At 39.5% G+C, this 12247-nt stretch overlaps 1 protein-coding gene across 3 annotated transcripts in view; it reads left to right on the top strand.

Annotated features, from left to right (window-relative positions):
- Positions 1-12247, top strand: part of sh3glb1b (SH3-domain GRB2-like endophilin B1b) — a 156145-nt gene that overhangs the window by 139853 nt on the left and 4045 nt on the right. The window contains exons 6-8 of one of the 3 annotated variants that reach the window (XM_048601713.1): positions 4366-4404; positions 9786-9875; positions 10135-10235. In XM_048601713.1, coding sequence (XP_048457670.1) covers positions 4366-4404; positions 9786-9875; positions 10135-10235 — 230 coding nt within the window. Of the gene's footprint in view, positions 1-4365; positions 4453-9785; positions 9876-10134; positions 10236-12247 lie in introns of all 3 variants that reach the window. The other 2 variants (XM_048601712.1, XM_048601714.1) reach the window with 2 other exon arrangements.

The raw sequence follows: 12247 nt of genomic DNA, 5'->3' as shown, positions 1-12247 counted from the left end.
TTTTCAAAAAAAAGTCCAGTTCCCTAATGTCATTTAGGGAAGGAATTCTGCCATTGTGATCTGGCTTACAAGTGATTCCAGACCCATAGTCATGGAGTTGACTCTTAATTGCCCTCTGAGCCTATAGGGATGGACAACAGTTGCTGGTCTAGCCAATAATGTCCACATTAATTTTTTTTTAAATTGTGTATTATTTTTCCATAATAAATGTAGTACTTTTTGAGATGTGTAGCATACTGCGAACAATTTTGGTATCTGTCAGGATTCAGTGGTTTAACTTGTTGATCTAGAGGAAGATATAGATTCAAGTTCTACTACAGAGACTTGAATGCAGTGCTTAGTGATTGTGTTGCACATTTCAAAGATGAGTTTTGGATGAGGTGTTAAACCAAAGGCCTCATTTGCACCTTCAAGCAAGATGACCTTGGGTGTTAAAGATTCCTACCATTATTTTGAAAACATGCAGGGGACTATATCTGGGTAAACACTATTTTCATCCCTCAACTGTCACATAAACAGATCATCTGGCCACTATCACATTGCAGTTTGTGTAATTGCTGTGTACAATTTGACTGGTTCATACATTACAGTAGGGCTACACTTGAAAAGCACTTCATTGAACACTGAGGTCATGAAAGTTGTTATATGAATGCAAGTCTGTCATTTGCGAACACTCAGTCTGTAGGTTGTACGTGGAACCGGTGCTTAAATAACTACTCTGTTCAGCTCCCATCTGGAACCGTGCAGAGCAAAAGCCTCCGGAATATGAAAAAGCAGAGATTTATGTCTGGATGGTCCCAAGCTGGCCATTTCGTTTCCATCTTTGGCAGAAGCATTGAATATCAGGTTGATAAATTCAAATGATGTGGCCTTTGGTAGCAGTGTTTGAGTCACGACGTAGCCACACTTTATGACAGTCATTAGGAGGATGATCCCATGCATTGAACTTTCTGTAATTTCAGTTGAAACAATTTTGTAAACCAAGCTTACATAACTGATCCTTGAAATATAACCTACTTGGATGCCTAAATTCCTTTGCTACTCCACAGTTGCTAATTTTTCGCCACTAGAGAGAGTTCCCATTTGTCTGTCTTGAATACAAAATGGACGGCCTCGTGCTGAACCCTGAGACATTTAGATTTTGCAATGGCTAACTGAATCCAAGTTCGGTTGTAACTCTAAAGTGAAGGTGAGTATGAAGGCATATAGTTTGGGTGTTATGAAAGGCCCTATAGTACAGTACTTCATAAAAATCCAAGAAAATTCCTAATTCAAGTTGCTATGGATAATTATAATACTTATGTTGCACTTCTTGAAATTGCTGGGCTTTTGACCTCCACCATATCTATGTAGTAAATAGCGCAGTGGGTGAGTTGTGGTGGTAGTGCCCAAACAAATAGAAAGTATATTGATGTGCTCTCGGCAGAGATCGGTGCATGGCAATAAGGGGAGAAGGATTCTTGCAGAAGCCTTATTGGTCAGTGCATTGGGTGTGGGGTTTGGAGCATCATGTTGCAGTTATACAGGACATTGGTGAGCACACTTTTAGAATACTGCATTCACTACTGGTCTCCCAGCGAGAGGAAGGATGTTGTTAAATTTGTGAATCTTTTCTGAACCCTTTCAAAGATATTGCTGTGATTGGGGGGATGGAGTTTGAGCTATAGGGAGAGGTTGAATAAGCTGGGGATTTTTTCCCCTGGAGTGTTGGAGGCTGAGGGGTGACCTTATAGACGCTTATAAAATCATGAGGGTCATGGATAGGGTAAATAGACACAGTCTTTTCCCTGCGGTGGGGGAGTCCAAAACTAGAGGGCACAGGTTTAAGGTGAGAGGGGAAAGATTTAAAAGGGACCTGAGGGGCAATGTTTTCACACAGGGTGGTGCATGTATGGAATGAGCTGCCAGAGGAGGTGGTGAGGTGGGTACAATTGCACCATTTAAAAGGCATTTGAATGGGTACATGAATAGGAAAGGTTGAGGGAAATGGGTCAAATGCTGGCAAATAGCACTATAATAGTTGGGGTAGCTGGTCAGCATGGACGGAGTTAGACCAGAGGGCCTGTTTCTGTGCTCTATAACTCTGAATCTCATAGAGTCAAAGTGTATTAAAAAGTTTTTCAGGGGATGATTGCCACATGTACAGATTGTGGTTTTTCATCTGCATTCGACATGGCTCTTGCTTTTGGGCTTATCACAAGGATTAATCAGATCGGTTGGTACAGAAACTTACAATTGAATAGCTTTGTCAGAATCCCACATCCTGAGGATTGGGAAAATAGGATAAAGAGAGACCAGTCACCCAGGAAAAGGTAAAACATTTGGTGATTGTGACTAAAGGAAGGCATAACAGAAAGTAGTTTTGAGAAATCTTCCAAAAATAAGAGAGTGACAAAAAAAAATTTGAGGAAGTATGTTCCAAAAGCAAGAATATCGTGGCAAAAGGCAACTGATAATTGAACAAAGAAAGAAAGAGAAAGTAAATATACAGAATGTCAGAGTTGTAAGAATGAGAGATAGGAATGTGGATGCAAGATTAGAGAAAGCTGCATGCTACAAGAGGGGATTTATAAATGAGGATAAGTATTTTGAATTCCACACATTCAAGATGGTAAAACACTGGCGGTGGTTGAGATGGGATGATAGAGAAACAGGAGATAGGCCTAATCACTTGACTAAAAGTAAATCACTTTCCTTCAATTATTAGATTAACCCATCATTGAAGAAGTCAGATGATTCATTGGATATTTCTTAAATGACTGCTGATGAGAATGATATTGAGTGGTTCGCTCTCTGATTGCACAGTATTCCTTCATCTCTCCAGTCTGTGCTAGAATTTGTCTCAAGATGATTGATAAAAGTTTTTTTCCTTGTTTTCTATCCCAACTTGTTTTATTGCTGATCTGTTAGAGACCAGCAACTGATAGCAAGAAAAATATATTTATTCTAAAGTAAAATATGCTTGGTAAAACTACTATCACAAGGCTTAGAAGCAAAGTGATTAGGGTTATTTAAGTATATTTAGATGTGCAGATATTTAGATGCCCAAAGATGTGCTGGTTGCAGGATTGGCCATGCTAAATTGCCGTAGTGTCCGGGGCAGCCTAGGTGGATTAGCCAAGGTAAATGCGGGCTTATGGGGATAGGGTGGGGGCCTTGGTCTTTGTAGGATGTTCTTCAGAGGGTCGGTGTAGACTCGATGGGCCGAATGACCTCTTACTGCACTGTAGGGATTTTATGGTTCTAGATTCTAACAACACAATTAATGTACTTAAGCAAGAATTGATTAGCCAAAAGGCCTTTCCTCACCTTTTTTGAGCTTTCTTGTATTCTGTTAGATTTCAATAATGCTGAAGGATATAGGTAATTGAAAAGAAGTCGCTGAAGTAGTATGGCTTTGTGCTGCAGAGTAAAGCATGTGGTAGGTGCATGGTAGAGACTATTTTTCATTTGCCACATACAGTATCTGAGCTAGAAATGTTTAATTCTGATGCCAGTTTGAAAGCATTCCATTTCTAAACACCTTTCATCCCAAGTGCAAAAATTAGTTTGAATTTGAGTTTTAATTAAACTAAAATGCTATTATTTTGATACTGAATAATTATATAAGTTATTTTAAAAGCTTGACTATGTTAGAGTAAGTTCTCAAATGGTTCAAAAAGCCATGATATTGTTTTTTGGAATGGTCGCAAGAATAGCAGGTCTGTAATTACAATGTGATTGTTGCTCTGACACTATCAATCTATGTGTTATATTTTCTTATCTGTATGTGAGTGAGGGTGTTGGTATTTAATTCAATTGATTGAGCTTTACAGTAGCTGTTCAAACTGGTTTGGGCTCGGACTATGATAAAATCTAGATGAGTGCCTTAACATCAAGTTAATAGGCATTTAGACCAGGTATACAACTGGGAGTTAGCAGATGCCAGCTACCAAAGCAATTGGATGCTAATAAGTAATCCTGAGACTACACAGCAGAGAAAAAAATCACAAATCCCACACCAGATTACTAGCACTGTTGCTGGTTGCTGAGAAAGGAATTTGTTTTGGTGTTGGTGCCTCCAATTAAATAACTGGCCAGTACATGAACTCTCTCACATGGCCGGTTAGAGAAGGCACTGTTGCTTGTAGAGCAGTGTTCCTCAAACATCTGTGAATCAGAGTTGAGAAGTTTGATTTCTAAAACAGTGCATTATTATGCCGTGTACAATATGATAATAACATGGTAGTGAACCTGAATCCACTGTTGATTAAAGTATACTGTATTTTATACAGTGTGCGCCTCTTCAGCTTTACAGCTTAAGTTATTGTCATTTGGCTAATATGACTGTCTCTTGTCCTTGTTTACTTTACCTGAATGTTCTAGCAACTAAACGCTTCTGAAGCTGAAGGAGACAACTTTATGGTAAATTTCTCTTACATGCTCAACTTGCTGCATGTAACATGGCTGAAGGTTTGTTGGCCTTGTGTGTTTTGACTTTATACTTGAATGCTTACTCTTGCTATCACAACCTGGTGATCCTGGGTTGACAAGTTTGTACTTGTTATCTCGGGCAAACTACTAAACAAGGTAGATTTGAATTAGTAGTTTTGTACTCATTTTAAAACTTGTTCTCCCTACTTTACTGCAGTGTATTTATCTAGATTTTCAATTTTCTTTTCCTCAGGGCTTTAATATTTAAATAAATCTTCCTCTCTAATTTTAGTTGGGAGGAGAAGCAAAATTTGCTCAATTCCAGATGGATGCATCTCTTGTCCTGCTAAAATAATTCACCTTTTGTTTTAATTCTTGTTAAAGTCGCATGTTGTGACTGCCATTGAATAATTGACATTTGATAGCAAGAGGAGGTATAGCTGTCCTTGTGTTTACTCCAACACTGTTTCTGACCCCCATCCCTGTGGCCTCTGGAATTGTACAATTTTAGTATTCTGTAATTATACAATTTTTGCACTGACCCTTTCAGTACTGAATGTTCACATCAAATTTTCTTAAATATTTACAAAAATTCACAACTGTCACATGTGGGAATTATATACAGAATTATGTAGTCAGTATCTTTTGATACCTAATGATTTTAGTCATTCTCTACTGAAGAAGATTAAATAGAAAAAAGACCTGAAGTTTTGCATTTTAGTAGTGAGTGACAATATGGATAAAGCTTATGCTTGAAGATAAGCTGATGCTGCAGTTCAAAATGGGAAAACTTCACATTGGACTGTTTAAACTTTAGATGTACCCAGCTGCTGCTTAACACTTACAGCAGTTCTTGATAATCTTTTAGGTGTATCAATAAGCATGTTCAACATTAATCTTGTAGTACTTTATGCATGTACTGCAGAATTGTACAGACTTGTTACCAGGACATGTAGAGGTTGGGGTTCTTTGATCACCTTTAGAATTGTCATGCTGAATCACTTTGTTGAGATTATACAAAATCACTTTGGATCCCACAGCTACAAAATGTGCAATAGCAACCAGGGACATTTACCCCCTTAACTGTGACCATCTAAAATTGCACTGGACTGTCCCATTGGAGAATGTACTGTCTCACAGTTGTAAGCCTTGTGTGTTTCCCAAAGTTTCACTTTCTACCATGCTCCTTGTCCATCTTGGGGAGGATGGATGTCTTACTCTTTTAAGAAAGTATTAGAGGCAAATGGACTTTACAAGCTGTTTGTCCCTTCTTTCATAAAATGTCATTGCCTGTATTTGCTGCCTGTCTACCTATTTTCCTGCTTTGTGGACAGCTGGTCAAAGCTGAAAATTTGCTTTGTATACATATAAACTGATGTGTTGTAACATGTGGTATGATGTTACCCGTGTTAACATTAAGTGAATGTTTCGATACAGTACCTGAAGAATAGCTACAATATTACATAGACCCTTTATAGAGAGCAATAATCCTTTGGCCCAAATGGTCTGTGCTGATGTCTGGACTGCACATGACCCTGCTTTGATTATAATTTCCTCTTCCCACCCTGTCTGCTGGTATTGCCCCATGAATGCTTCAGTGCTGTCTGCTTGAATCGCTTCATGTGCCAGCACATTCCTCATTCATGCCACTTTTGTGTAAAACTCATAATTATATCTTTGTAACAATGGTTATCTTACGTGATTATTCCCTGGTTCTGGCTTACCCCTAGCAAGTGCGACAGTTTCACAAGATCCAGTCTGTTGAACCCTTTCTTAATTGTACTGGATTGAATTGATGTTTAAACCATTTTTGCATCACCAGGAATAGACTACTTTGCAGTCAGCACTATTGGTTTGTTGAGTTAAACAGTTATTGACAGATCAGTATTCTTTTATAGTCTTGAGATGCTGCATTGTGTTCTAAGCAGCTATTTAGGATTTCCCAAAACCAATGTTTTAAAGAAGCAATTCAGGCTTTAAAACATTGTTGTACCCTTTCAGTTTATTGTAATTTTATGGTATGGAATAACTTAGCAAAAATACTGGCACAGCTGCTTACGAAACACTGAACATTTTGGAAGTTTCTCGTTGTACTCCAATCTCAGTGATCCTTCCACTTCCATTATCATAGTTGTGTTGGGCAAACCACAAGACAGCTGGCTCAGGACTTTCTCTGACAATTGATATCTTTCTACAATAACATTTGGTTGAAATAAGTGATGATTGGTGCATGACCACTCCTCCATTTGTAGGAATCGTGTGGTAAATCACAGCGTTCTGCATACAGACACACAGGTCTCTACTTTCTGCTTTGTTATAGCGCTTTTCGCTTTGACACATTATTGTAATATGAACAGTTCTTCTGAGAACTATTATGTATGTTAATGTACCTTATTGATTTTCGGGCAGCACTGACGGCTTGCTTTTCTTTTGATACTTTAGTGATAAGATACTTTTCAAAATTTTTGAGGAAAGGTTTTTAGCATTTTGTTCAAAACATTCAGAATTTAGCAAGCATCTTCCTAAAAATCGATTATCTGATTTAAAGTGTGACAGAAGAGACATGAATCTCAGTTGACAAGAGTATGATGTTAACTTGAAGTTCAAAACTTGTCTTCAGATTAAGACTGTGCATCACCCGCTGCTCCAGTTCAATTTATTTTTGTCTCCATGGGTATGTTTCGCTTCTATGGTTCTTTTGTTGAGCAGTAATTAGCATAATACACCTGTATATCTGTCATCCATCTTATTTTAAAAAGTCTGTGCATTTGACAAATATGTTGCAAATTAGTGACTTTGTTGTTTGTTTAAATGCTTGACAGCTTTGGGCAGAGGAGGTGACAAAAGTAAGTAAAAGTAAAGCTGTTTTCTTGTAATAAACCTGAACCCTCAAGTGTTTAGGGCACAGTAACCTGATTAATATTTGAATTGCTTTGCAAAAAGTTTGAGAATTTGGTTTTTGAGTAGCAGCTATAAGTAAATGTTGACTTCAGATATAGTTATTTTCTTAAATATCTGCCAATAATCAGCTCTTTTATGGAAATGTAGTCCTGTTATAAAACCGCTTTCTCGTCCCGTGTAGTAGGAAAGGAGCTTCAGGATGGCATTGTGCAACACACCTGTATAATTACAACTGAGTTCCATGCCTTTTGGATCATAGTTCTGTGTTCCTTCTGTTATAAGTGAGCTGCACTGAAATAGCTGTCAATCTAACTATTGAGTCAGGCATTGGGAGGCTGAGTGACACTTGGATTTTGTGACAGGCTAGAGTTGAGAACTTGCTGTTCAGGAGTGAGTGGGAGAAAAGAAAGAGTATCTGTATTTGATCACTAAGAAATAGCATCAATCTGTGCTGTATAGTCTGATGCTAATATTGCTATTTTTAAAATGGATTGCTGTTCAATCTAGTTCTTTCACAGTTAGTGTTGATATTGTGCAATTTAAATGATTAAATGTAAAGTCAAGCTGTGCACTTTTAATAGTCGTTGATAATTACATTCTTAGTTATTGATAACCATACATTAGAATGCTTAAGCAGTTCTACATAATAGGTTTAAAAATTAGATCTTGAAGCTGTTTCTTCTGCATGTAATTTTTAGATTATTTTAATTCTTCTTTAATATGCAGTGTTATCAATTTTACAAATTAAGATTGCACAAAGTCTGCAATGATTTAATTCTAGATCAATGCCTTTCTCTTTTTAAGTGTGCAATTCCTGCAGGTGTTGACTCACATCTGGGGGCTCTACAAGCTTGCAGTTAGCCAAAGGAAAACTGCTATTGTAGAAAATAGTGCTCCGGTTTCCTCCCACAGTCCAAGGATGTGCAGATTAGGTGGATTGGTCGTGGGAAATTGTCCGTAGTGTTCAGAGATGTCTAAATTAGGTGGATTATAGGGGAATGGGTCTGGATGAATGCTCTGAGGGTTGGTGTGGACTTGTTGGCCAAAGGGCCTGTTTCCACACTGTAGGCAATCTATAAACTGCATGCTAGAAAGTGACATTCAAAAAGCTGCACAAACACAAGTGATGGTTGACCCATGGAACCTCTTTTGAAAGCTTTTTTTTTTGATGTTTTCAGTGTTAAAATAAAAAAGCTTACCCCAAGACATACAAGAAAAAATTTTATTTTTTTTAAATTCCACTTGTAATTCATTGCAGTCTGTGGAAAAACCTGTTGACTGCCCGTTGGATCCTATTGCTAGGTTTTTGAGGTGACAGTTGCCATTTTCTTTTACACTTTAGTCAGTTTCAAATGAGATTACACATTTAAATTCATACTCGTAAGTTGTAGAAAACTATTGATTAATTGTGCAGTTAGCTTAATCTGTAGGAAATGTGTAGATAATTTCAGTTGAATTCTATCGTCTCTCCATCACTCGGGCATTTAAAAATATAGTACTGTTTTTTAACGTGGGAATTAAATAGTCAGAAAATAAGTTCTTCTACCTCTACACTCCCCACCAGCCTCTCCTCCACATCCGGTACCGTTCCTTGCAGCACCTGCCCCTAGACCTCCCCTCTCACCTCCTTCCAAGGTCCCAAACAATCCTTCCAGAAATCAGAAATCAGAGATTCACTTGCACCTCCTCCAACCTGATTTATTGCATCCGTTGCTCCTGATGTGGTCCCCTTTATATTAGGGAGACGAAACACAGACTAGGGGACCAGTTTGCGGAGCATCTGCGCTCTGCACACACCAACCAACCCGACCTTCCGGTTGCCATCCATTTCAATTCTCCCTCCAGCTCCCCTGGTGATATGTCCATCCTTGGCCGCCTCCACTGTCAGAGTGAGGCCAAACGTAAACTGGAGGAACAATACCTGAATATTTCACCGTGGGAGCTTGAGCCCAACAGCCTGAATATTGACGTCTTCAGCTTCAAAATGTCTCTATCCCAGTCTTATCCCATGTCCTGCCTCCCTAATCTGTCCTAATTGTCCATCTTTCTACTCCTATATCTGCTTGACCCTTCACACTGACTAATGACTATAACTCCTTATCTGCATTCACCTATCACTATCCCACCTACCTTTCCCCAGCCCCACCCCCTTCCTCTATTTATTTCTGGGCTCCCCTCCTCCTCCCCAGTCCTGGAGAAGGGTTTCAGCCCGAAACGTTGACTTTCCTATTCCTCGGAAGCTGACTGACCTGCATTTGTCCACTTCCACGTTTATTGACTCTGGCTTCCAGTATCCGCATTCTCCTTAACATTTGTAATTAGATTCTTGAGCTGAGATTTTTAAATATTTTTCTGGTGAGCGGAATTTTTTAGCTAATATCTGGCTTAAAAAGTAGAAGTGTCTTTTTTCCCCTGAAAAGCTATTTCCTTGTTCAAATGCCCGAACATTTATTTACTCTCTCTCTACGTAGGCTGAGCAGGAAATGCGGATTACACAAAGTGAATTTGACCGCCAAGCAGAGATCACAAGACTTTTGCTTGAAGGAATTAGCAGCACTCATGTAAGTTCCTCTAACCCTTATCAGTGGCCTTACTGAATTGCTTATTTAATGCTGTCATCTTATCCAGTTCCCTGCTGATCTCCATTAACAGCCATTAGAGAGAACCTGACTGGTAATTACAGATACCATTTCAGTCTAAACACATTAAACTGTCTCGTAACTCTTGGATGATTTTGAAAGAAAAAACAAATTGCTGATTTAATGACCTTTTTTGCCAATGTGTCTTTTCCATTCTGCTCTTTGTTTCTTGCCCCCACAGGCTCATCACCTTCGTTGTCTGCATGACTACGTTGATGCCCAATTGACCTACTATGCTCAGTGTTACCAGTATATGGTTGACTTACAGAAGCAGCTTGGAAGGTAATAAAGCTTTTCAGTGGAAAAGGGTCTTTGTGCAGTAAATAATGGCTCACAACATCAAAGCAGGTTTAAGGATATTTAAATCTTTCCTGTACAATTTAGTGCAGAGCTACAGCCAGACAAATTTTCAAACCAATAAAGATCATTAAGTGACTAAAATGCTTTGGGGCTTCCTGATGTGTAATAGGAATATGAGTTCAAGTTTTCTTTCTCTAAAGAGTAGTGGTAAATGATTGTTTTTCAGGTTGCTCAGGAGTCATACTAGGATCACTGCTTTTCTTCGTCTGTTTTAATGACACGACTTGGTGTGAAAATTTGCAGATTGTGAACCGAGGGGTGGATAGTGATAGACTCCAAGGAGTTATAACCTGGAGGGATTGAAAGACACGCGGCAGATGAAATTTAATGCAGAGCACTGTAATGTGAGTTGTTTTAGAATGTTGACAGGCAATATAGAGTCATAGAGATATACAGCACCGAAAGAGACCCTTCAGTCCAACTGTTCCATGCCGACCAGATATCTTAAATTAATCTAGTCCCATTTGCCAGCATTTGGCCTGTCTCCCTCCTAAACCCTTCCTATTCGAGTGCCCATCCATATGCCTTTTAAATGTTGTAATTGTACCAGCCTCCTCCACTTCCTCTGGCAGCTCATTCCATACACGTACCGTCCTCTGTGTGAAAACGTTACCTCTTAGATCCCTTTTTAAATCTTTCTCCTCTCCCCTCAAACCTATGCCCTCTAGTTTTGGACTCCCCCACCCTTGGGGGAAGAAGACCTTGGCAATTCACCCTATCCATGCCCCTTGTGATTTTATAAAGCTAAGGTCACCCCTTGGTCTCTGAAAATCAAGTGAAAATAGCCCCAGCCTATTCAGCCTCTTCCTATAACACAAACCCTCCAACGTTGGCAACATCCTTGTAAATTTTTTCTGAACCCTCCAGTTTTACAATGTCTTTCCTATAGCAGGGAGACCAGAATTGAACGCAGTATTCCAAAAGTGTCCTAATCAATGCCCTGTACAGCTGCATCATGAGATCCCAGCTCCTGTACTCGATGCAATGACAAATAACATCAAGAGTATCAAACATCACCTTCACTACCCTGTCTATCTGCAACTCTACTTTGAAGGAACTCTGAACCTGCACCCCAAGGTCTCTTTGTTTCGCAGCACTCCCCAGGAGCCCACCATTAAGTGATAAGCCCTGCCCTGATTTGCCTTATTAAAATGCAGCACCTCACATTTATCTAAATTAAACTCTATCTGACACTCCTCAGCCCACATGGAACTCCAGTCTCAGAGGCTAGAGGAGATCACAGAGATCAGGAGGGAGGAAGGGAGGTGAGGGGGCTTGAAATATGGGGATACAAGTTTTAAAATGGGGGCCAAGGTTTTTCTGCAAGAGCACAGGAACAGGCCCTTTGGCCTGCCATGTCTGTGCCAACCGTGATGCCATTCTCATACAATCCCACTTGCCTGCATATGGTCTGTATCCCTCTATTCCTTGCCTGTTCACATGCCTGCTTGAATGCCTCTTAAACGTTGCTAATGTATCTGCTTCTGTCACCTGCCCTGGCAGCGCATTCCAAGCACTCACCACCCTCTGTATTTAAACAAAAAACTCAAACTTTTTGCCCCTCATCTTAAATCTGTGCTGTCCTAGTATTTGACATTTCCACCCTGGGAAAAAGACTCTGACTATCCACCCAATATATGCCCCTCAATTTTACAAACTTCTTTCAGGTCGCCCCTTAGCTTCTGATGCTCTAGCAAAAACAATCCAAGTTTGTCCAACCTCTCCTTATAGGAAATACACTTCAATTCAGGCAATGTCCTGGTAAACCTCTTCTGCAACCTTTCCAAAACCTCTCATCTTCCCAACAGTTCCTTTTGGAATCTTTTCCTCAGGTTCTCTCTGAAAAATAAAAAAGCACAATTCTAGAGGGAACACGGTAACAGAGGAGTGTCTGTGTGTGTCTGTGTGTGTCTGTGTGTGTCTGTGTGTGTCTG

The sequence above is a fragment of the Rhincodon typus genome, chromosome 10 (genome assembly GCF_021869965.1).
Source record: "Rhincodon typus isolate 14 chromosome 10, sRhiTyp1.1, whole genome shotgun sequence".
Classification (NCBI taxonomy): Eukaryota; Metazoa; Chordata; class Chondrichthyes; order Orectolobiformes; family Rhincodontidae; genus Rhincodon; species Rhincodon typus.
Note: the sequence above shows the minus strand (reverse complement) of the source record. Positions and strands in the feature narration are given on the sequence as shown.